Source organism: Bos taurus, chromosome 3 (genome assembly GCF_002263795.3).
Source record: "Bos taurus isolate L1 Dominette 01449 registration number 42190680 breed Hereford chromosome 3, ARS-UCD2.0, whole genome shotgun sequence".
Classification (NCBI taxonomy): Eukaryota; Metazoa; Chordata; class Mammalia; order Artiodactyla; family Bovidae; genus Bos; species Bos taurus.
In genome coordinates, this window is record NC_037330.1 from 92917549 (window position 1) to 92943295 (window position 25747).

At 55.4% G+C, this 25747-nt stretch overlaps 1 protein-coding gene across 15 annotated transcripts in view; it reads left to right on the forward strand.

Moving 5' to 3' along the window:
• The first annotated feature begins 1614 nt into the window (after window positions 1–1614).
• Window positions 1615–25747, forward strand: part of LRP8 (LDL receptor related protein 8) — a 77349-nt gene continuing 53216 nt past the window's right edge. For 12 of the 15 annotated variants that reach the window (XM_024985288.2, XM_024985295.2, XM_024985320.2 and 9 more), the window contains exons 1-2: window positions 2152–2275; window positions 3063–3182. In XM_024985288.2, coding sequence (XP_024841056.1) covers window positions 2167–2275; window positions 3063–3182 — 229 coding nt within the window. In that variant the 5' untranslated portion in view covers window positions 2152–2166. 15 annotated transcript variants of the gene reach the window in all.

The following is a 25747-nucleotide window of genomic DNA, read 5'->3' on the forward strand; positions in this document are numbered from 1 at the left end:
CTGGGGATGCCATAACTAAATATCACGGATTGAGTCGCCTGAAAACAACAGAAATTTGTTGGGAGCCTGAGACGTTCAAGGTCAAGGCAATGAAAGGTCAAGATGCCAGCAGATTTGATGTCTGGTGAGAGCTCACTTCCTGTGTCATAGATGACTATCTTCTTGCTATGTCCTCCTATGGTAGAGGGGGCCAGAGATGTCTCTGGAGCCTCTTTCCTAAGGGCACTAATTTCATGTATGTCCTAATTGACTCCCAGAGACACAACTTTCAAATACCTTCACAATGAAGATTAGGTTTTAATGTAATTCTGGGAGGATACATTCAATCTACGGTAGTTTCATCCTTGGCCATTCAGTGAAATATCACCTCCTCAGAGAGGCCTTCTCTGATCACCTCTCTAAAGTTACCTCATATTACTCTCACATCATCCTACTTTATTTTTTCTATAGCAGTTATGATGATTGGAAATTATGATCATTTTTTTGTTTCTGTTTTCTTGCTTTTGTGTCTCTCTCTCCCAACTAAGATTTAAGGTGCAGGAGGGCAAGGAGGAACGCCATCTATTTCTATACTGTATCCCTGGGCAATGTCAGGCACATAGCAGGTGCTCCATAATTTTGTGCTGAAAGTATGCCTGCATTTCATCGACTGTTGGTTGATGGTCTGTCTCCCCAGCAATGAAGCTGGTAGACTGTCTGATTCACCTTGGCACTCCTAGGCCCAGGGTTGACACAGAGCAGGGCTGGAATGTGTTCGTTGGATGACTGAATGAACAAAAGATAGAAGAGGTGATGGCAGCAGCACCTGCTGGGCTCTCTGGGGTCTGCAACCCTCCTCATGGGGTGGTCACAAACACTGCCAATGGGCTGCCCTTTGTGGGAAGACATACAGCTCAGTAATAGGACTGCTGATGAGACAGAGTGACTTCTAGGCCTGAGGCTAACAACTCCTGAGGCCCTTTCTTCTATATCCCTGCCATGGAGGTGAGACAGCCAGAAAGGAGGGGAAGGTGGACCCGCACTGGGCCTAACCACCTTCAAGTCTGGCTCTTTTAGTGGCCAGCGCACTCAAAACTCTTTGTCCAAAAACGCTGTGCTGGTTGGGGCTTGCTTATCAGCAGGTAACTAAAATCTAGTCACCTGCACTCTGGAATGCGTGAAGTGGGGCTGAGACTTTCCAGAGGAGGGGTCTTATTCATGCCAGCAGGGGCGGACAGCAGCCCTGGGTGTGAGTCCTCCATTAGCAGGGATAAGGCATCCCTTCTCGGGGGCCTCCAGTCTCTGCCTTTCACCATCACAGCGAAGACAACCCCGTTGTCCCTGCTGGTCCCCCTGATTGTCTGCCCCTCTGCCTGGCCCAACAGGATGACCCAATGAGAATGAATGAATCAAGTCTGTCCACCAGGCCCAAGCCACCTGCCTCTCATCCTTGGCCTCACAAACTGCATTCATATGAGAATGCAGCATGGGCACGTTAACCAGCTACAAGGATGTGTGATATCTGGGTTGGAGCCTTGGAGGGGTGCAGAGGTCCATTCCTGCTCCCCCAGTTTCTCCCAGATCACATGAATCCTGGTACCCCAACCCCTATCCACTATCATCCCTACTCCATGTGTACATTCACAGGCCTGTGCAACCGGGAACATCGTCTCCATCCCGCCCAGGTTCACTCCTTGGCATTCCTCAGCCTCCTATCAGCCTGTCACCTCTTCCAGGCAGCCTGTGCTGCTTCCCTTAGGCCATCTGCTACCTCTAGGGGTAGAGGTCTTGCCTGGCTCATCCCAGCGTCTGCAACGCCCAGCACGAGGGGGACCCTGAGCAGGGTCACTGAGAACGTACCAACCGAGAAGCGGACCAAGAGCTTGAGGGAGGAGGGAGAGGAGGCGTCAGAGGGAGGAGCGTGGGGCGGAGGCTGCAGCGGGAGGGGGCGCGCGCGCCGGCGGCAGCAGCCCAGGCCCGGGGCCGCGCGCCCAGCCTGAGCCCGCCCCGCCGCCGAGCGTCACGAAACCTGCTTGAAATGCAGCCGAGGAGCCGGGGCGGGCGGCAGCGGCGGCGGCGGCGGCGGGGGCAGCGGCAGCCCCGGCGCCGCGGCAAGGACTCGGTGGGCTGAGGCGAGGCGGCTGCACAGGGTGCGCGGGGCGCGGCGGCCGGAGCCCGGGGCCCGCCATGGGCCGCCCCGAGCGGGGCGCGCTCCGGCCGCTGGCGCTGCTGCTGCTGCTGCTGCAGCTCCAGCATCTCGCGGCGGCGGCAGCGGATCCACTGCACGGCGGCCAAGGTGCGTGCGGCCGATGCCCGGCCCAGCTTTGAGCCGCTGGAGCGGCCAACAAAGCAATGCCCGGCGGCCGACGGGCGGGTTGCGCCGGGGTCCCTGAGCCCGGGCCAGGCAGCGGGGCGCCTGTGCAGGATATACTCCTGGGGACCCAGGTCTCCGTTAATTTGCCCTCGACCCCCACCCTCGCGGCTCTCTTGTGTAGTGGGCTCTGACCCCCGGCACCCGTTCTTGGGGGATGGGCGCCGTGGGGGCCAGGAACTTTGCTGGGTTGGTCACTGATGGTTTCGCGAGGGCTTGTGTGATTCTCGCCGTTGGGGTTAATTTGACACGCGCGCTCCGCGGCGGCGATGAGCAGAGCCAAGAGACTACCCCGGCTGACAATGCGTTTCCGGCGACCCCTGCGTGTTGCAGAGAAAGAGGGGCTGCGTGCGAGGGGGATGTGCCCGCAGCGCCTAGTGCGCGTGTCGCGGCGTGTTCGGGGGGCTCCCTGTGGGCTGTGTCTGTGTGGATCTCTCATTATGGGCCGTGTGGGCGGGTGAGTGTTCTGAATGGGGAGTGTATCAAAATGGTGTGACACCGACTGTGTGTGCCTGGCCTCGTCGTGCCACAGAGCAGCCCGTCATCCCTGGAACCCTTATCATCCTGCCCTCCTTCCTGGTCGAGGGTGCCAGAGGCCTCCAAGTCTTTGGCTTCAGCGTCGCCCCCTTTCCTTCACTCAGTAGACCCCTCCCCGCGGCCGGGACCGCTATGCTCTGGGGATCCGGCTCACGCCTCCTCTCCCCCCGCGCAGGGTCGGTCAAGGAGTGCGACGAGAACCAGTTCCGGTGCCGGAACGAGCGCTGCATCCCCTCCGTGTGGAGGTGCGACGAGGACGACGACTGCTCGGATAACAGTGACGAGGACGACTGCCGTGAGTGGTTGGCCGGGGAAGGAGGGAACGGTGGGGGGACGCTTTGCTTAGCGCCCACGTGGCTGCAGCCTCCGCCGGGCCACCTGTGTGGGCTTTTACTGCTGGAGGCTGCCGCCAGGAATCCGCCCGGGAGCCGCTTCCTTCTGGGCACTTAGGAACCCGGCCGGTTCCCGGCGGCCCGCGGGTCCCGCTGGGGCCGGAGCGGAACCCGGCACTGCGGGGCCGGGGAGGATGGTACGCCACGCCCAGACTGCTGGGAAGGATCTGTAGGCGGCGAAGCGACAGCCCCTACACGCGTCTAGCTTTCTGCGATCGGGCCCTCCGGAACTCCAGCCTCCACACCACAGAACGCGCGCGCGTTTCAAAGTTCCACGCAACTCTGGGCCTAGCCTCGCTTCTTTTCCTGCCGCGTTGTGTGAATGAATGGGCTCTCTGGGGCCCCTGATTGGCTGTGGGAGGACCACCCCATAGGTCTCTGTGGTCTGAGCAGGCCAATCGTGGAGCGGACGGGTGTGCAGTTTTCTGGCGCCCCGGGCGGTGCGGCCCTGCCCTGGCCCCGCCTTGGTCACACCCCCGCTCATCCCCTGGGTAGTAGGTGCAGGCCGGGCGCTGGCGCCCGCTGCTTTTCTGCCTAGTCACGGTGAAAACCTTTCTTGTGCCACCCTGGTTGGCCGACTGCGGTCTCCTGCCAGCCAGGCCCAGGAGTGAGTCATGGCAGAGCAGGAAGGAGGGCCCCAGAAGGAAGAGTTTGTTTCCTGGAAGGGGCGTGAGGATCCCAGGGCCGTGCGTGAACCGCGGGCTACATGAGGTGGCCGACCGCCTTTGCTGAGTGTGGTGTTCGCCGGCACCCGGGTGCAGCAGCTTTGGAAGTTCTTTCTTGAAGTGCACGCGGTTTCTGATGTCTGCTGAACCTGAAGCGAGTTAGCAAGCAGTTGTCACAGTGGAAGGAATGTAGTTCCAGGAACAGAAAAACAAGACTATAAACACTTACACAGGTAGTCATTCATCCATTGTTACTGAGCACCTGCTGTCTGCCAGGCACTGGGGCACTTTGGAGAACAGACCCACCCCACCCCCACCCCCCACCCCCTACAACCCCCCCGCCCCCACCTCTCCATCTCCCACACCCCCCCGCACCCACCCCGCCCAGGCCAGGGCACAGCTTCCAGGGGCAACTGGCCCACAGCTCCACACAGTGGCAAGGAGTAGAGGGACCACCTGGACTGGCATTGTCTGTTGAGTTCTAGTTTTTGTTTTTGTTTTGTTTTTCCTTGGTTTGCCAGCCAGTCAGCCTCCAGGTTCATTCTCAGACCATCACTGACTCAACTCGATGAACATGAGTTTGAGCAAGCTCCTGGAGTTGGTAATGAAGCCTGGCGTGCTGCAGCCCTTGGGATTGCAAAGAGTTGAACACAACTGAGCGACCAAACTGAACTGAACTGATCCCAGATTTGCTTGTGTGACATGGGTACATCTTTCCCTCCTGTCTTTCCTCTCCTGACTACTTGGGCTAATGATTCCTGACCTGTTTTTGAGGACCAGTTCTAGAAATGTCATTTAAAGGGATGTAACTAATATGGGCTGACTGTTAGCTGTGTGTCCACCACTGTGGGAAGTCTACCACTGTGTCAAGTCCACCACTGTGTCTTATATAAATTCCTTTAATCTTCAGAACAGTCCTATTTTACAGACCAAAAAAAAAAAAAAAAAAACCCCACAAAAAAAGAGGCACTGGAGACAGAGATTAAGTTACTTACCCCACAGCTATTGAGCTGTTAAGTAGGAGCTTAAATTTAAGCATCTGACTCCAGAGTTCTTAGCCTAATTATGATCCTGACCATTTCCCAATTCTGTTGAAATTCTGCAAATGCCTAGGTCAGGGTAAAATATGACAGTGAGTCTCCTCGCTGGGAGTTGTTCTTCTGTGGTCCCTTTTAGTAGGAGTGCTAAGCATGAGGTAGGGAAATAGGAACTACGTTTCTGGGCTGGTTTTACTTTATCTCCCTGAGTCTGCATAGCAACAGTTTTGTGAGGATGGCTGTGAAGAGCAACAGTGTTTCTTGTCATTCTCATTTGTTGATAAGAATTCTGGCTCTGAGAAGTTGAGTGATTTGCCCAAGGTCATGCAGCTGAGAGTGACGGAACTTGGTCAGGGTGTCCGCCTGCCTCCTAGCTCAGGGGCATTATCTGTGGTGGTGGTGGTGGTGGTGGGAGTGTGGTGAAGAAGGACCCAGGAGGGTGATCCCAGTGCTTCTCATCTCCGTTCAAGGCTCTGGGCAAGAAGAAAGAGTGAAGTAGCTGGTGGCGGGGCGAGGGCCAATCTGATGACCACTTTGGGCTCCTGCTTTCATTCTGAGATGGCTGGGGTGGGGTCAGAGGTTAGTGAACAAAAGGGTCCACTAAGGGTTTTTTTTGTTGTTGTTTTTCACTAAGGGTTAGTGAACAAAAACAACTGACATTGAGGGCTTGGCTGTTAGTATTGAGTATTGATCCTACACACTGGACTTTCCTGGACTTGTTTCATCATCCGCCAAATGAGGGTAGCCATTCCTTTACCACAGATTATACACATAGAAAGTCTTCACATGGGGCTGGTGAAGAGAAGGGAATGGATGTGAGTTCACACCACCAAGGTCTTTAGAAAGGGACTCCTAGGGGTCACAGAGAGAAATGGTGAGGAAAGGGTTGCAAGATCCAGTGGCTGTATGGGGCCAGGTGTTGGAAAATGGTATTCTGTCACCTCTTCCTTCCCCATCTGGGAAGTTCCCTCCATTCTGGGCCACCTGCCCAAACTGCTTTGCTTGGAACTGTCCTCCCTGCCTTATATTTAATCATTCCACCCCTTCCACCCTGTGAGAGGGCCTCAGCCACTCCACCTCTGTACCTCTTAGCTTGTAAACTGGGGATTGCAATTTGTAAGTGAAGTCTGTGTGCCGCAAAATGAGTTCAAGCTCCCAAAGGGGCTAGAATGCCGACCATGAATTCCGTGAGAAGATGGAGGTTGGGGGGAGGGAGCTTGTCTTTGGAGGAAGCCAAGGAAGGCTTTCTGGAGGAAGAGAAGCTGAGCCAGGCCTTAAAAGATAGTAATTAATGCCATTCCCTCAGGACTTGATGCCTTCCTGGTGGCTCAGATGGTAAAGAATCTGCCTGCAATGCAGGAGACCTGGATTCAATCCCTGGGTTGGGAAGATCCCCTGGAAAAGAGAATGCTAACCCACTCCTGTATTCTTGCCTGGAGAATCCCATGGACAGAGGAGCCTGGCAGGCTACAGTCCATATCGTTGCAGAGTCAGACACAACTGAGCGACTAACACTTTCACTTTCATTAGGACTTAGCATTTAGAAATAGATGATACAGGCCCCACATTATAGAGGAAGAACTGGAGTTCAGAAAGGTGACCTGATGCCCCCAAAGTCACACAGCTCCTCATGGTTGGAGCTGGAACTTGACCTTCTAAGTGCTGAAACTTAACCCACAATGGATGGGACTTGCCTTTTCGAATAGAGCTGGCAGGATGGGAAAGGGAAAGGCTCATGGGGCGTCAGTTCCCAGCTCAAAGGGCCTTCAAAGTGGAGGAAGGGGCTGGAAGCTCAGGGGCAGCCCAGCCAAGGGAAGGGGTGGGGTTCCTGGCCGCACCTGGGCCACACAGACCAGCCGGCGTCTTGGCCTCAGTTTCCTGTTGCTCCTTAGTGTCTGGGGCAGAGACCGGGGTTCTGGTCTCCAGCCAGCCCTTTGCTCCCAGAGCAGCAACAGCAAGAACAGTGAACATTTACCGAGCTCTTGCTGTGGTGGGATTCTACATGCGTCACCTTGTGCTCCTCGAGTCTACAAAACGGGGTGACTCTATGAAGTCACCTGCGCACATCCTCGTTTTACGAAGGCACAGAGGGGTTAAGGAACAGGCTCAAGGGTGTATGATTTTTCAGTAAACTGAAACTGCTGGGTTTGAATGCAGGCACCCAACTATGGAATGTGTGTCGCATCAAGCACTAGCTGGTAGCCTCAGGTAAGTCCTCCCAGGCCTCTGTTTCCTCATTTTGAGGGGACATCAGCCTCTCCCTCTCATCCCCCTCCAGCTTCTCTGTGTGGGTGTGCTGTGTAGACAGGTGGCCCGGTTGTATGTTCAGTTTTCCCTACCTATTCAGGCTTTTTTAGGCTGCCCTGTTCTCCTAGCTTTCGTCACTCCTCCACTTCAAGTTTAATAAGCAGTGGCTGCAGTGAGGTCTCCCCGGCAGAGAGTTCATTAGCTAGGCGAAGCCTGGCTGCAGGAGTGCTGAGGCCTGCTGGGCAGTGGCCTTGTAAATAATTAAAGCTTGGCCACCACTTCCGGCTGGGGCTGCACATTGCATTTGGTATTCGGCGTGCCACCTGACCTAAGCCATTCTAACACCCCTGACACCAGGCCCAGCTTCGTGTCCTTTTTTGAATGGAGACATCTGACAGACCGTGCTGCTCTCTCTGAACCTCTGTTTCCTCATCTGAACTGCTGGTTCCACCATTCAGAGTCCTCCTGAAGCTCCCATGTCCCCATAGCATAAGGTCAGCTGAGACTCCTCTGCATATGGGCCTCTGTGACCAGCTCCTGATGGCCACTGCCCTCCAACCCCTTCCTGCTCTTCCTGTGAATGAACCTGTGACACCAGACTTCTGTCACGTTCTAGCTTTCCTGCTGCTTCTCACGGCCTTTGCACATGGTATTCCATCTGTGTGGAACACTTTCTGCTCCCTCATCTGGCAGCCTTCTTCTTGTCACCTTCGAATTGTCAGTGCAGGTTTCACCTCCTTCAGAAAGCGTTCTCCAGGGCTGAGACACAGGAGTCAAGAGAGGGGAGTTAGAGACTTGGTGTTGGAATAACTCAATGTGGCCCTCAATTAGACACTCTTGGTTTTCTATCCCAACTGTGACCTCTGGCTGAATGGCCTTGGAGGTGGTATTAGTCTCTCCCTCCCAGAAGTGTTGTGAGGATTAAGTGAGATAATGTGCCTGATAAGCAGTAGGTGTTCAGTGAATGGCAATGGGTCTGTCTGCTCTGGAGGAGTTCACTGAAGACTAGATATCTGTCTGCCAAGATGTCCCTGCTTCTCCTGCTCCTATTTGCTTAGCCAGAGGTCTCAAGGCTCCAATTTCTGAGACTTGCCCCAGCCACAGAGTTGCTGAGCCCTAGTGGAGGTAGCCCCAAGGCCATTCAGCCCTGAGTTGAACCTGGGAATGGAGAAAGTCACCCAGGGAGGGCCTGAGGGAAGAAGTGAACCAAACCAGTCTGGTTGGTCTCAATGAACGAGTGTCTGGGGCCCTGGGATGGGCAGAGGAAGCCTTCCCTGAGGCTAAATGATAGTCCCGAGGCGGTTTATGACCTGTCTGTGCCTGGAAAGGGGAGAAAGCCCTGTGGCCCCCAGCAGACCCCAAGCTTCTCCCTTCCCCGGGGCCAGGATGGTGCCTCCATGGCTTGGTCCCAGCAGGCCTTGGGAGTGTTTGCTGAAGACTCTCCCATGGGCCTTCCTGCGGGCTCTCCTGGGACCAAGTTCCCCTCCGGAAACCCCCTGGGCTCACTCAGGCCTGCCGAGGGTTCTGAGTGCAGCGGGCCTCTTAGTCCTCTGAGTTGTCTGCAGGAAACTGACTTGACAGTTTTCTCTCCTTGGGGAAATAGCAGCAGCAGGTGAAGCCAGAGAGATGCCCCCAGGGAGAGGGTGAAGAGAGGGAGGAAGCAGAGGGCTGAGGGAGCAGGAGAGTACACATTTGTTTGCGCCCCTTCAGGGCTATAAGCAAATGGAAGTAAGTGTTCTGGTCCAGGTCAGACCCCTAGGCCAGTGCCACCCCCAGGAAGCCAGCCCTGGGCTGAGGGGAGGGTGTGGGGCCCTGCTGTGGGGGCCGTGCAGCCAAGCCTCAGGGCCCTGGATCTAAACAGCACTGATAACACCTGCCCACATGCCCTGTCGCCCAGTCTGAAGTTCTGGTGGAGGTGCCACCTCCCCCGGGTGGCCTTCCCTGACCTCTTGTCCTCTTCCTCCCTGGTCCCTGAGCTCCCGTAGCCTGTCCCTGTTCTTCCTTTGGTCCCAGATCCTTCTTCTCCAAGTTGTCCTGCCAACCTTGTGCTGAGCAAGGAATATGCCGAAATAGCTCCCTCGAGGGAATTACTAACACTCGATACAGGCTATTTACCCCGCGCCTAGTATCATGTTGGACAATCTGCATTCAGTGGCTTTGCTACTCACAACCCTTTGAGGGCTGTTTTCTTATTATTTCCATTTTAAAGATGATGAAACCTAGGCTCAAAGAGAAGTCACTTGGCCAGTGTCATGATGTTTGAGTGCTAGAGCTGGGACTTGACCCAGGCCTGTCCACTCTGGAGCCTGGACTTTTCCTCGGGCTCTTCCTTTCCAAGTTCTGATTACCCTGTAGAGGTCAGAGGGCCTGGGGCTCAGAGGGTGTGGAAGAAGTGGTGAGGGATTGCAGTGTCCAGTGATGCCTCCTTGGACTATAGGTTTCTGTCTGGGAGGGACCCTCTTCTCTGGAGACAGCACGGAGCCCCAACATAAGGTCCTCTCCTCACATAGCCCCCCATGAATGTAACCCTCCATAGTTTCCAAGGGTCTTCCTTGGCCATTACCTGGGGATGGTGGTTACTGTTCCCATTATACAGATAGGGAAACTGAGGCCCCAGCGATATGTCACTGATGCAGGTAACCTCAAAGAGTGTCATTTCCTATTCACCATCTTGCCTCCAGAAAAGGCCAAGAACCCAAGTCATCCAAAATGTTGACTTTGGTTCTCTGTGCTGTGCTCTGCTTAGTCGCTCAGTCATGTCTGACTCTGCGACCCCATGGACTGTAGCCCGCCAGGCTCCTCTGTCCATGGGGATTCTCCAGACAAGAATACTAGAGTGGGTGGCCATTCCCTCCTCCAGGGGATCTTCCCAACCCAGGGATTGAACCTAAATCTCCTGCATTGCAGGCAGATTCTTTACCATCTGAGCCACCAGGGAAGCCCAAGAATACTGGGGTGAGTAGCCTATCCCTTCTCCAGGGGATCTTACTGACCCAGGAATTGAACCGGGGTTTCCTGTATTGTAGGCAGATTCTTTATCAGCTGAGCTACCAGGAAAGCTCTTGGTTCTCTGGCTCCCAGGCAATTCGCCTACGGGTCTTCATACATACTTTCCTTCTGCTTGGATTGTCCTGCTCTGTTTCCTACTAATCCTTCAAAACCCAGCTCATTACCTCTGCCACGAAGCCTTCCCTGTCTTCCTTGTGTGATCTAACCTCTCCTATGTTTGGATGCCATGGCTTTGTGGACCCTTGTTATAGCCCATTGTAGGAGCTTGTGGTTTCTGGGGAGTATCTGAGGTGGAGGACCACAGGGCCTGGCCCAGAGCCAAGGCATTTGAGTGGTGTGTGAATGAATGAATGGACTGAGGAAATGTCCCCCACTTTTGAGAGTGGGAATCTAGTATCAGTCAGATATGGGGGACCCAGGGGCCTCTGAGAAGCCCCTGAGGGGTCCTTGAGGCTGGAAAAGGGAGCTGGGTGTCCTTTAGGGACCATAGTAAGGTCCTCTCTTGTGAGCTGGGTCACCTGAGGCCAAGGCTCTGAGAAGCGAAGTCACTTGCCCTGGATGCGTTGGTCGGTCAGCGACAGGACTGGGCCATGCCTGTCCAGCTACAATGTGACACAGGTAAAGGAGGAGATACATGTTCACACATCCCAGTCACAGCTACAGCGGGAGTGACGTGGGGGTGTGCTGTGGCCCCTCTTCCTTTCTAGGTACCCCAGGCATCTGTCTTTGCCAACCCCTGCCAGTGGGTGTACGGACTCCCTCCTGAGCAGCACTGGCCCCTCGGTGCCCCTGAGCATGAGCTGAGTCTGAAGCTGCAGTTTCCATCACCAGTCGTGTGGCCCTGGCTCCTCTTATAGGCCACGTATGTCATAGGCCCCAGGAATAGCCCCTTGGCTGGAGTGGCTCAGGAGAGGCCCCAACTGTGAGCTCCCCCATCCCCCTGCACCAGGTCTGACCTCTCTGTCCCTGGCAGAGCCCAGGCCAGGTGCCCACAAGCCAAGTGCTTTGCAGGTGCAGAGCCCAGCTTATTATCAAGACCCTCTAGTGACTGGAAGAGTCACCCAGAGAAGCAGGGCCATGGGGCTCCTAGGTCCACACAATTCCCATGATTCCTCTCGGCCTCCACATACCCGCCCCTTGGATATGGCAGCCCAAAGCCTCCCTGAGGTCCGCCAGTCTGGGAGTCCACGGGAATGGTCAAGTGGCCACCGCCCTCCTCTGGTCACTGGCTCTGAGTTCCACAAGGGACTTTACACCAGCCACTCTGCAGACTATTCAGTTTCTGGCCCTCTCAGCCTGTTAGAACCACAATATGGCTTTTTCCAGTTTGTGCCTCACAGCTGCTCTGTGGGGAAGGTGGTGCAGAAGTTCATTATCATCCCCATTTTCTTGAGGAAACTGAGGCTCAGGGAGGGTGCGGGACTTACCTGGGGCCACACAGCCTTTCACTGGTGGTGCTCAAGCCAAAACTCACTTCAGTTGATTTCATTTATTTTTCCAATAGAAGAAAGTTTTTCTGATTATATTAAGATAGTATCATACTTGTTTAAAAAAAGTGAAAACACCCAGACAATTCAGAAAAGTGAAAAGAGGAAGGCAGGAGTTTCTCATGTGGTTATACCACTGTGGGAGCTGCCTGTCCTCCCAGAGATGTTCTTGTATTCTCTGCATGCGAGTTCATGTGCTATTTTTTTTTTTTTTTTTTTTTACAAAATGAGCATGTGTTATGCCAGTTGTTTTCTCCTTACAACACGTACATCTTTCTGTGTCAGAACAGTAGATGCCGATCATCGTTTTAAAGGGCTAGATAGCATTCCACTGCATGAATCTTCCCTGATTTAATGACATAGTCTCCTATGGATAGACTTGTATTTAGTTGGTTCTATTTTTTTTCCTGTCTACACAGTGCTGGGGATCATCGTTTTAAAGGGCTAGATAGCATTCCACTGCATGAATCTTGCCTGATTTAACGACATAGTCTCCTATGGATAGACTTGTATTTAGTTGGTTCTATTTTTTTTCCTGTCTACACAGTGCTGGGGTAAATATCAGGATTACACTTTGTGCCTTGTTCTGGTTCTTCTCTTAAGAAGAAGAAAGCCCTGGGAAAGACAGGGTTGAGCATGTGTTTTCCTCCTCACCTTGTCGCTCCCCCTCAAGGAGACGGTTTCCTATCTCATGACACCCCGACTCCCTGCGGCCCCTCCCAGCCAGGTGGGCAGTCCACAGGACCTCCCTTTTCCGTGAGCACAGGGCCACTTCACCCCAGTCCCAGGGGGCAGACAAAGCAGCCAGATCCAGGCCGCACAAAGCAAAGTGAGGAGAAAGGACAACTGTATTCTGGCCCCAAGGAGAACACCCCCACCAGAGAACACAAGAGGGAACACAACCAGTCTTCATTTTTCTCATGATGTTTGTAGAATCTATCTCCTCCACAGCATTATAAAAGTGATTCTGCCCCTGCCCCTAACTTGCTGTGTGACCCTGGGTGAGGGACTCTCCCTCTCTGAACGTCATCTCCCCTTCACCCATTGGTCCATACTCCGCCTGCACTGTAACCAGCACTCTGAGCAGTTTTCTTCTCCCTGGAGCTGGGCTCAGGGTGAGTCCTGGCCTGGGGGAAGGGGTCTTGTGGCCCTCAAGCTCCTTGATGCCTGGTGAAGGTTGGTGTGAGTGTAGCTGGCTTTGTGGGTGGATTCCAGGCAGGCTGATGGAGGGTAGCTGGACTATTTAGGGTCCATTTCCAGAACTTAGCCCTAAGGCTCAGGTTCCTTGGGCTGCTTTCCCTTCTGTCTTCTTCCTGTGCCTGTGATTGGATTGGATGCTGTGGAGTGATGGAGAAAAATGGAGTCAGACCACTAGTTCTGTGACCCACTAGCCAGGGTTCTTGGTATGGGTCTTATGCTCTGAGCTTTAGATCACTGGTCTCTGAAATGGGGATAATGAGCCTACCTCTCAGAGGTACCCAGGCTGATATAAAGTGTTCTGTCCAGACCTGGCCCTGAAATGAGCACCCCACTTCCCTTCCCAAGCCCATGATCTCCGCACGGGGAACAGCTAAGTAGAAGGGACCATCAGCAGCTTTCCTCCTCCTCCTCCACCAAGGACATGACAAGAGGGCAACTGCTGAAATAGCAGCAGGAGAGATGTAGGTCATCTGGCCAGTTGGGAGGACTCGGCTGCTTTGGAGAACAGCAGCTTCTTGGGCTGGGAGGGACTGTAGGAATCACCTCATCCACCGCCATCTGCACTGGAGGCCTCATAGTGGCTGCCTCCTGGGTGGCCTGGGGGAGTTGGTTAAGCAGAGAGAAACAAGAAGACCTGGTTAACCAGCTGCGCCTGGCATAGTTATCTAGGAGGGGGCCTTGGTTCCCCAGTGGGTCCGTTTAACATCAGAGAGTTGGAAGCTGATGAGAGGCAAGAAGGGCCCATCGGCCCAGGTTAAGCTACAGGACTGAATAGCTGGAGGCCCAGGGTGGGCTTTCCTGGTGGCGCGAATCCAGGGATATTCAGGCCAGTGCTCCTCCCACCGCCCTGCCCTCTCTGCTTCCTAGACTGAGCTGCCATCTGCTGCCCCCGTCACCCTCGGCCGCCTCTCCACCATGTGTCCCGGTACATGTGCGTGTGCACAGGGTGTGCACCTCAGAGAGGGGGTGTGCACCAGGAGGGAGGTGACCGTTCCAGACACACGGAGGCGGCAGGGACACAGTGACGCCCTTCCTCCCACGCCGGCCAAGGCCGCCCAGCCAAGCTGAATCCAAAGCCCCCCACTGGGCTGTTTGTGGCGGGGGAATTATTTGTAGCTGGCGAGGTGCCAGCAGTCTCTGTTCCCAGCCTGCCCCCTGCCATGGCAGCTTCTCTCCACCTCCAAGTCTCAGCCTGCAGCCCACTGTCTGCACCCACCCACCCCCCACCCAGAGGGCTGAGCTTGATAGAAACGTCATGGCCCGGAGTCCAGGCCCACCTCAGCTCCACCCCCGCTCCTACCTCACCAACTGGCCGGATGCAGGTTCCTGACCCTCTTGGGTCTCTACTCATTAGGAGTGGGGCATCTCCCAGCCCCTCTCAGCTCTAATTCTCTGGGATTCTCTTTTCCCCCTGAGACCAGGGAGTTCACTGGAACTCTGCTATGGCCAGGCCCCAGGTGTGGGGGTCCAAGGAGCTGCCCCTGTTCTCTGTGGCCCAGGAGGCCCAGAGTAAGCGGTGTGAAATCCAACCCTTCACAACCCCAACCCAGGGATGTGGCCTAAACCAAACATGCAAAGCTGGAACCAACAGTTTATTAGTAGAACATGCCTCCACTTGGGAGTTTCTGCCTGTTTATTTTTTTGCTGAGTCTGACCAGGCCGATTCTTTAATACCTGCAGCCCCAGGCTTTATATCTGCTGCACACGTGATGCTCTCATGTCTCCGCGCTCTCCTTCCTCTACCTGAACAACTGCCTGCTTCTCAGAGGTGATTGACGGGCTCGTATGGCCTCCCAGTGTCAGCTGGACTTCAGTTTCCACCGCAGTCTTTCACGTCCTAGCTGCAGGTCTGGGACAAGTCCCTCAAACCTGAACCTCAGACTCCTGCACTGTGTGAAAAAGTGCAAGTGTTAGTCGCTCAGTCACGTCTGACTCTTTGCAGGCTCCTCTGTCCATGGAATTCTCCAGGCAAGAATACTGGAGAGGGTGGACATTCCCTTCGCAGGGGATCTTCCCAAGCCAGGGATCGAACCCAGGTCTCTTGCATTGAAGGCAGATTCTTTACCATGTAAGCCACCGGGGAGGCCCATGCGCATGGACAATGAGCAATTCCTGATTTTGGTATAGTAGCTGAAGCCTCACTGGGTCCTGCAGAACCAGTCAATTCTTCCTGCGCTGGGCACAGGTCCACACCAGGGCCCAGAGGTTGATGGCTGTGTGGTTCTGCACTGAGTTCTTCCCCTGGGAGCAGAGGCCCTAGCCCTTGTCACTGTTGTCCTATTGAGAGCCAGTCCCCCTAGGCTCTCAGTGCCACCACATCGGGAGCCAGGGAGCCTCCCCTTGTCACTGACTTACTGAGGGACCTGAGTGAGTCTCTGACCTGTCCTGAGCCTGAGTTTTCCCACCTGTGAGGATTGCATCAGGAGCTTGAGTCACTTTGGGCAGCTTTTGAAATTTGGATTCCCTGACCCTTGTCCAGATCTGACTCCAAAACTTTGCTTGCTCTGTGGCCAGGTGGGAGCCACAGACACAAAGACCCCCCAGGTCCCCTTCCTCCTGAATGCTCCTGCATCACCTCATCCTTAAGTAACCCCACTGTGACACAGAATAGCAGGGCCTCTAACCAGGCTGCCTGGGGACAAGTCCATACTTCCCCACTTCCTAGCGGTGGGGCCCTAGGCAAGTTACTTCACTTGTCTCTAAAATGGAGCCAACACCTAACCCTCTAAGTGGCTGGATGAATATGAGTTTATTTAAGAGAAGCCCTGAGAGCAGTGCCTGCACATGATTTGCTCAGCTTCTTTTGACCTCTTCGTCTGAACTTCTGTCTCCCAACTGACCTTTAGGTGTCCCCTCCCATGCAGAGATGCTCACTGCTGGGTGGAATAGGAAGAGCTTCCTTTGTCCCTGCTTCTTCCTGTGGCCCCAGGCCATAACTTACTGTCCTAATTTAATTAGGAAGAGTCCTTCCAGGGACCTCATTAGGAAATGAGCCCAGAGCCTTGGGGACCTCCAGGAGGGGTGGGGTGTAGGAGGAGTTTGTATTGTGTCTGACCCTGTCCAGCCCTTGACCCTGTGCCCCACATGTGCCCAGTCCCTTAGACCTGTGACATGGAGCCTGGGCAGCCAGGGCCTCCACCCTGTGCCCCCTGCCCAGCTTTGGCCTCATCTCCCTGGATGAGGATGAGGAAGACTGACTGAGAAGGTTTCTCTTGTTCTGTTCCACCTGCCCTGGATGTCCCCAGCCTGGCGCAAGGCAAGCCTTGGTGACTCTGTGTTGAGTGAGCTGTGGCTCTTGGGAGAAGCATCTTTATTTGGCTAAAGCCGGCTTCCATACTCATCCCAATGTGGGAATTCCCTCCAGCAACTCCAGGGGCTGGGTGTGGGCGTGGGGGAGGTATCTGCTTGAATACCTTTAGGGACAGGGAGCTAACTCAGCAACTGAGAGCTTTTTCTGCCCCTAGACAGTCCTTCCTGTTAGAGAATCTGTCTTCCTTTCAACCTCAAATCTGCCTCCTGTGACACTCCTGCCCTGTCCTGGTCCCGCCTCTGTTTTTGGGGCCTCTGCTCACAGACTCTGCCCCCTACCTTCACCTCAAGCCTGCTTAGTATCCCTTCTTGGCCTGTGACAGCTGACATGCTATATAACCTCGAGTAAGGCCTATTCCCTCTCGGGCCACTGTTTCTTGGGGCCTGGTGGGCTGCACACTCTCAGGTTCTATAAATACTGGCTGCCTTCTGTAACTGTGACCTACCTCCCTATGAAGTGGGGGCTGAAGACAGATGTGCTGTGTCCAGAGGTAATGGTGACACCTCTACAGACAGCTTGTCTCCTGGTCAGCAAGGCGACAGATCCTGCAAGAACCTGCTGCTGGGTGCTGGAGGGTGGTGCTTGGACCTCCTCTGCCCCCGAGACCAGTGCACAGCACAGACACCTCCGCCATGTCTTGGTTAGGAATCTGGGAGTCGTTGTAGCCCCTTTCTCCCTTACCACTAATAGCCTCCGTGGCCTGGTCCTTCCCCCGCTCACGGCCCAGGCCCCTACTCCATCCCACTGCGGCCTCCCTGGACCAGGGCAGCAGCCCCAGCCTTGCCTCTGCTCCCTCCCTCCTGTCTGTTCTCTGCTCTGCAGCCAAGAGCGCTCAAACACTCAGAGCACTGTCCTGCCCTTGCTCGGCACCCTGCAGGGAGGTCCACCACTCACAGGACAGTCTGCTGGCTGGCCTTCAGGGTCCTTCAAGACCCAGCACGCACCTGGCATCTCCAGCCCCGGACCTCACCATCTTCTTGCCCCCCAAAACCCTCGACTCTGTGCTCCAGCCCCCCGCCCCCCCCCCCATGTGAGTGATGTCGAAGAGGCATCTTCACACTCTCACGTGCCTGGAAGACCCTTCCTCTGCTTGTTCAGTCCCACTTTGCCTCAATAGTCACCACTTCCAGGGAGCCTTCCCATCCTGGCTAGGTCAGGGCCTGCTCTGGGCTCCCCTGTCCCTGTGTTTCCCTCCATCCTTGCCGCATACCGAGATGGTCCGATTAAGAGCCTGTGGTTCACAGACTCAGGCTTCAGGAGGATGGGGCAGGGGACCTGGCCAGGGCCTGCCAAGGAGGGGGAGGGGAGGAGAGTGGGTGGGGATCTCTGGCATAGGCCCAGGTCCCCTCCTGCCAGGCCGTGTTTCTGCTCCTTGTGCTGCATGCTCCTGAGCCACGTGTGAGCCCCAGAGAAGCACCTGGCATGGACTGGAGTCTTCAAGTCTGAGCTCCAGCATTCACTGCAGGCCTGCTGTGTGCCAGGACCTAGGAAGGATCTGCAGATGGAAAAGCAGGCCTTGGTCACCTAACTCAGTATGTGACCTTGGGCAGTTGGTTTCTCTGAACCTCGAGCTTCCTTGGAGGTAAAAGGGGTAGAGGACCCAAGTCTCCTTCCCCTGTTCCCCGGGCACATCTGAGCTGCGGTCGGGGTCACACATGGCCCCCCAGGGTCCCAAGATGGCAGCTAGACCAGAACTTCCTTCCCTGCCCCCCATCCTGGGGCCTCTGGGGCCTCGGGCCAAGCTTTGCTGGGATCAAGGGGGACAGGGGTTTTGCTCTCTGTTGGTTGAAAAGGCCCGCCCCCGCATTGGCCAGCGCTTTGGCATTACCAAGAGCCTGCTCCCACGCAGGGTGACCAGCTTGTCCTCATTTGCTTGGAACCGCCCCAGTTTTAAAACAAAAGCTCATGTCCAATGGGACACTTGGCCCGCCAGCCTGCACTCTGTCAACTCCCGCAACCACTCCCCCCGGCTCTGCAACAGGGCTTCCCCGTTACCTGTGGATTCTGCTGCTAGTTGGGCAGGGCTCACTCTAAATAAAGAAAAAAAGCTGATTTCTTCCCCTCCTTTTGGCAGAATTCAAGGAGACATAGAGCTCCTTGGAAGGTCTAAAGGAGCCAGGGCTGAGCATCCTGGTTGGGGTGCTGGTGTGGACACAGCCAGGACGCCTGGCCTTTGATCTGACCCTGCCTCTGACGCAGCTGAGTGACAGCTCTCTCTGAGACTTGGTTTCCCCCAGCCCTGCCCTGCTCACCTCACGTCAATAACATCAATAACATCACATCAGTAAGGTGAGGATTGTTACCTCGACGGCCCTGCCTTTGCGTTCCTGCTGCCCTTTATGTTCTTCACGGCATTTTCCTTCTATCCCTTGAGAGGCGGGCTCAGCAGGATTGCTATGCCAGGTGTTCAGATGGGGACACTGAGCCCACAGGCTCACAGGATTTCAACTCCTTAATGACTGAGGAGAAGGTCAAGTGTGGTGGCCGAGATGTTTGGTGGTTACCAGTAAGTGGGGGTCCCTGGCTGGCTGTTCTTCTCCTCCCCACCCCCACTTTGTCAGTGTCTTCGTCAGTCGGAAAAGATGGAGACAGATGCAAGGGAAAGGTAGACACAGGCGTGGGGAGAGAAAGGACCTGGGGTGGGGGGTAGTGCTGGGGCGGCAGGGGTGGGGAGGGCCCAAGCAGTGCTGCTACTTCCTCTGATGGTTCTCACAGTCTGTCTGCACCGACTCCTGACAGATGGAGGGAAGGGGAAAGCTGGTGCCAAGAGGCTGTCACCGCGGGCGGGCAGAGCTGGGGGGAGGTGCTTTGTGGCCAGGGTTTGTATGGGGAGGGGGCAGCAGCTGGTGGTCTGGCTGCTGGGCCTCCTTGGAGCCCGCTCCCCAGGGAACCATGGCTGGGGCGGGAGGGTGGGGGTGTGGGGGAGTCATGGATGCTGTGGGGCGGGAAAGTGGGCAAGGGGTGAGCCCACCCTCTGTCTGGGGCCAGCCATGCCCTTGTCCCCGTCCCAGCAGAGACAGCCACCCCTCTCTCCTCCATTCCCTGTTGCCAGCAGAACCTTCCCTCCAAAGATACTTCCTGTCCACTCCTTACTGGGTATCGGGCTGGGTGGGGCTCTGGGGACCAGCACTGAGCTGTGGTCAAGGTGGACAAGGGCAGGGAGAGAGTGAGCACCAGGAGGCCCTTGTGATGATGGCCTTGAGGGGCTCAGAGCAGGTGGGGCCTGGCCTTACATCTGCAGGGCCAAAGCACGTGCACTGAGCCACCCCAAGTGGTCCCCAAGCCCCCTTCATGCCAAAGGGCCTCTTGCTTTTTCTCTAGCCTCTGACACCTCTACAGGACTGGGCAGACCTGGCCTGGGATCGGTTTGGCACCTTCAGTATCTCTTGTTTTCTTAGATGGTAGATTTCCCTGGTGGCGTTGGGTCTCTGTCTGTCTCTCCCAATTCCCGGTGCCCAACACAGGGCCCAGAACTGAGAAGGAAGGGCCCAGTGAATGCTAGTTGAATAAATGAATGGATCTCTTACTTGCACAAACCTGCTGGGATGGAGGTCTCACTTCCTTATAAGGCAGTTCTTTCTATCTGCAAAAGCAGAGCTTTTTCTGGTTTTGTCCTGAGAGGCACCCTGGGTCCCTGGCCTGTCATGGGGGCTGTACAGAGACCCCTGGAGGCACTCTAGGTCCCTGGCCTGTCACAGGGGCTGTACAGAGCCCCCCAGCTGATCCTGCTGCCTGAGAGTGGCCCTGTGGAGACTGGAAAACCCCTGAACCCACGCCACTGCTTGGTGGTACCTGACTGGGCTGGCATCCACTACCCTCCGAGGGTCAGTAATCATAGCCATCGCTTACTGAGCCGCTGCCACTCGGCCCTCCCATCAGCCCCATAAGGTGGCACTGTTTTTATCCCTCATCATGCAGGGGACAGAGATGAGGCAGAGGTAAGGAGAGGCTTCCCCAAGGTCATGTGGCTAGTGTCTGAGTCAGGAGGTAGGGGGAGGGCTGCGGGGAGGGGAAGGCTTCCTGCGGCAGGACTTGCGGGTGTATGGGGCTTGGCAGGGCTGAGGAGCCGTACTCCCTGGAGGTAGATCTGACCCCGCACCACATGCTGTCCCCTCCCTCCTTCCTACACGGTTCCCAGACACACCCATAGCACTAAGACACCAACTTGGTCGTCTCTCAGGTGAGCCCTAGGGACCTGGGGCCCAGAGTCCCTCCTGTCCCCCTTGAGGAGCCCCAGGCCCTTGACATGGCCTGTCCTGTTCGGTGATCTAAGAAGTGTGCAGGATGATGGCTGAGAGCCCGAGGTGTCGGATGGGTAAGTGGGAGCTGGGCCTCCTTCCTGCTGCTCCTTAGAGTTGGTCCTGGTTGGAGCTGTCCTCCACATTAATATTAATAATGGCAATCATTAATGATAAATGATGGTGTGCCTACCCCCTACCAGAGCTGGTGGGTGCCCTGGGGGAAAGCCGAGAGAAGTAGAAGAGGGGACCAATCCCGAGAGCAGGATGTGCACCTTCTATTGCATTTGTCTCCTCCCCAAAGCCTGTCATGCCTGGACCCTTGCGGGGGCAGTTTAATGAAGTCCCCACTCCAGTACTCTTGCCTGGAAAATCCCATGGACGGAGGAAGCCTGGTAGGTTGCAGTCCATGGGGTCACTAGGAGTCGGACATGACTGACTGACTTCACTTTCACGTTTCACTTTCATGCACTGGAGAAGGAAATGGCAACCCACTCCAGTGTTCTTGTCTGGAGAATCCCAGGGATGGGGGAGCCTGGTGGGCTGCCGTCTATGGGGTCGCACAGAGTCGGACACGACTGAAGTGACTTAGCATAGTGGTTGAAAACCAGGTACCTGTGTGGTGGGACACCTGCTGGCACGGGACACACTTCTCCCTTTCTGCCATCCACAGAGTGATTCCACCACTGGCCCAGGCCCTGTGCCCACCCCTCATGGCCCCCACTGCCTGACTTCACCCCTTGCCTTGGCTCTTTAGATCCTTCCAGAGGTGCTCAATGGGCGTAGTGAGTGACTGTGGTCCCCTCACTGCCCCCGGCCGTGACTATTCATGTGACCTTGGGCAAATCAGCTCCCCTCAGTGCCTTGGTTTCCTCATCCGTACAATGGGACTATAGTAGTTTCTTCCTCAAAGAACTATTAGGAGAATTAAATGAGATGATGCGCCTAGTGCCTGTTAGTCACTCAATCATGTTTCTTCTTCCGCTCATGATGTAGGAGGAGGAGATGCAGATGTCAGAGCCCCTCTGTTCTCCACGCATGACCTCGGGAATCCTCTGACAGCCCTGAGAGCGGGGATTTGTCTTGTTGCTTTGCTGACGGCAATGGTGAGGCACAGAGAGGTGGGGTGACTCACCCAAGGCCCCTCAGCTTGGGAGTGGCAGATCCAAACCCTGGGCTCTCAGGCTTGAAGGCCCATGCAGGTGTCACCGAGCCAGGCAAAGGGGACGAAGGGCTTGGCCTGAAAGGCTCCTTTGGAACTGGTGATGCAGAGGCTCCTGGCTTCCTGTGCTGATCTGCAAACCTCCAGCCCCCAGATCCCCAATCCCTCTAATCCTGGGAAAGAGGCGGCCCTCGGTCACGTCCATCAGCAGCTCTAAGCACCCTCCCCGGGCCTCTCACCTCCCACACGAGCCCAGAAGCGGCAGGCGAGGGCCTGGGCTGTGAGGATGGGGGATTTCCCCACTTGGTTGAAATCTGTCACAACATTAATGTTAATTAAGCCTCGTTAATTCAGCCCTCTGCTTACGCAGAGCTCCTGACAGCAAATTACTCATAAGTGAGGCGGTAAATTTATTGCTGCGTTTTCCCAAACACTCAGCAGCAAAGAACGTGCCCCAGGAAAGGCGGAGGAAAGGCCTGGAGGGTGAGTGCTGTGTGGTTCCTGCCAGCCTGAACCACCGGGGACCATGGCCCAGAGAACAGCCAGGGTTCACCAGGGAACCTGGTAAGGATGTGCTCTGGTCTAGTCAGAGCTGCCTGGAGATGGAGTGAGCTCCCCCTCACTGGAGGCGTGCAAGCGGGAAGGCAGGGAGCATCGCAAGTCCCTCTGGGCTGGCCCATATCTTCCCGCCTCATCCCTCTTGCCCGGCAGACTGCACTGGCTCTGTGCCTTGTTTCCACTGACAGTGCCCCAGAGTCACACAGTAGGGCTTGTAAAGGGCGAGTTTGGATCTAGATGTGAGCCCCAGAGCCCACCCTGTAAAAACCTTCCCCTGCAGTGCAGTCTGAACAGGAGCCCAGTGGCCTGTGCAGGGACCAAAGTACAGGTAGGGCCAGACAACCTGCCAGGGATGCTGCGAGGGCTGTCTCCTGGTCCTGGGTTATAGGGTGCTCTTGGAACCAGGGAAGAGGACTTTGAGCCCAGACCCCCTTACTAGGCTAGGTGTCTAGGCTAGGTATCATAGCCTTCCAGTGAGGATGCAGGCTCTCCTGGGGGCAGTGGAAGCCCCACCATCCTTCTCCCTAAGATCTCCTTCCTTGGTTTCAGACTGGGACCATGCCTGAGACATTTGGAACAAACCCAGGCTCTGGGTACACAGAATTTTAAAAAATTAATTAGAGCATTAAATGGTAGCCCTCTGGGAGAATCCCACCATCTGGCTGTCACAGGAGAGGCAGGAAAATCTATGCATATTTGTCTGGAGTGTGTGAGCGTAATATGAAGCCACCTGTGCATGTGTGAGTGTGTGGCCTATGTGCTGCTGTGTGTGCACAGGGAGGCATGTGTGTCTGTGTTCAGTGTGTGGTGCACGTCCGAGTGTGCAAGCAGGCAGTGTGCGTTTGTGTGCATATGTGCCCATCTGCATGTGCGTGTGCTGTGTGCCTGCACCCATGGGTCTGCATGTCTGCCTGAGCACGCGCCTGTGACCAGGCCTGGCTGTGGGGGTGGAGAATCAAGCTGGGCTGTGTGCAGAGACTGCTCAGCCTCCCCACCCCTCTTGACAGAGTGATGTTCACAGAAAGGTGGGGGTGGGGGCGTGCACAGGTGGGACAGTAGTGGGTTTGGCAAGTGTACAGCTGGCCTGCAGGACTCTGGCTCTCTGGGGCTCAGGAGAGACCAGTGTGGGGCCATGGCTGGAGAATGGCAGGGTGTGCTGGTGGCTGGACTGACCCAACCCTTTAACAATTCTAACAAAAACTTCCTGAGGGCCTACTAGGTACAGAGCCAGGGGGTGGGAGTGTGGAAAAAAAAATCGAGAGGACCTTGCCTCACTATGTCAGGCACTGATACATTATCTTACAACCAACCACCCTGCAAGTCAGGATTCAGCCTCATACTTTTAGATGAGGAAAACCGAAGCTCCGAGAGGGCAAGTAACCTGCCTGAGGTCACACGGCCAGTAAGGGCCCCGCCAGGAAGTGAACACTGGTTCCTTAACTTGCTCCTTGTGGGAGGAGGGCCACAGAGGGCTGCAGACTAGCATCTTCCAAATCTCTGTACTGGGAGACAACGTCCACGTGAAGAAAAGGCTGAGGAGGGTGGAATTGTCGTGGGCGGTAGGCGTGCCCACAGAGCAGGCTCTTTAAGAGGCAGCTTCCCTTTTATCCAAGCTGTGGTGGGACCTATCTGGTGGGGGACCATGCTGGCTCAGAACCCCTGAGTGACGGCCCCCTGTCTGAGGGCTCTGTGCAGTGCCAGGGGTCTCAGCCAGGATAGCAGCAGAACTGAGGTTCTGCTGGGCACCTGCCCACCCCCACCCTCAGCTCACCTCCCACAGCCACGACTGTCTCCCTCTGCCCAGGTCTGGTTGGGGGCCATCACAGAAGTTCTCCTGGGCCCCTGGCTGGAGACACTGAGCTGTGGCCTGTGGCTGTTAACTCTGCCCATGCTGTCTGCCCCTTGGCCAGCTGCAGAGAGGTAGCCTTGGCCAGAGCCCAGGGTCCCAGTCCACCAGGACCGGTACCTGAGATGTGGCACCTTTGAAGGTCTGGCCTCACAGCAGGGCTTGCCAGCACCTAGCTGGGTACTCAGCACCCAAGGGCCCCTGCTTGATTCCTTCAGCTTCCCACAGCAGAGACTTGCGATTTTCCAGTTGGAACAAGGGTCATCAGATGCTTGACCCTCCCAGAGTCCCTCCCAGAACACAGGATTAAGGGTGTACGCTGGGGCCTGACTGCACCCAACTCTCCCTCAAGTGGGCCGAGGACCCCCTCTGCCCAGAAAACTTGCCAAGTGGTCCCGTGGCAACACGTGGGCCTGCCTTTTCTCCCTGACTCTGGTGTAGTCATCTCCCAGGAAACGGGGAATTTCCCCTCATTCCCATCATTAGGGTGCCAGGGCAAACAAACAGCCTAATCCAGATGAGCCCTGGGCCACAATCACATTCTCTTTGGGGGTTTTCTTTCTTATTTCCAGCAATTTTGAGGAGACTGAGTAATTGGTATTCCACACAGGTTAATAGAACTGCTGCCTTTCCGTATTATGCCTTAATTTCCTTTATCGCATAGCAAGTTGGAATTAATCGCCCCTCTCCTTCCTTTTTCCCACCGAAACCCATTACCAGCCTGTCTGCTGGTTAAAGTCATTTTGTGGCAGCTCTTGGCTCCTTGCCACTTCCCTGGGAATCTTTCCGACCAGAGCCAAAGAACAAGGAGGGGTGAAAAATCCATTTGTACAAAGTGGAGATCTCCTGTTGAGAACTTATTTCCCTCCCTGTTCAAGAGGAAGGAACGTGTCCAGCCTCCAGCCGGCACAGCTGACTGAGTCCCCTGTCCCCGAGAGCATTCAAGAGGGCGGAATGGCCATATGTCAGTGGTGGGAACAGAGGATTCCTGCACTGCTCAGGGGAGGGGTTGGGGGAAGGGATAGGCCTTTGCCACTCCTGGTGCCTAAATTAGATGCTGTGATTGGAAGCTTCTAGAGTTCTGTTGTTTCTAAGTTTAAGATTTTCTCTGATTTCAAAGTTGGAAAGAATCTGGGAATCCGTGGTCCTGACTGAGCTGCCTGGGCCTAAGTACTTTTAAATTGTGTGTTTTAAGATTCTAATAAGATACTCTCCTGGAACTGGAGATTGTGTTCTGTGATTCTAAGGCTATTTTACGATTCCATGAGCCTCTTAAGCTGCAGTTCTGCTCTGTGACTGGGTCTCAGGAGGGAGTGTAAGCTTTGCTGAGGCTGCTTTGGAAGTGTGAAAGGCCCAGGCCTTCTCTGGGCTGAGTTTCCGCATTTATGAAATATTAGGGTTGGATCAGATGGCTTCCAGGTCCCGCCCTGCAGGTGTGTTCTGCCCCTTGCCCCCTTCCATGCCTTCTCCACATAGGTCATCAGCACTGGCCGCCCCACAGCACCTCGGGGACCCAGGAGCCTTTCCATCTGAGCCGCATCCTTTGTCCACTTGCCTGTAGCCCTCTCCCATTCCAGCAGGAAGGCAACTCAGCTCTCCTCCAAAGTCCCAGCAGGAAAGCCGCTGGGAGTAATAATAAGAAATAAACCATATCGTTGACAAGAGCTCCATCGCCCTTGTGGGCTATTGTTGATATTGCTGTTCAGTCA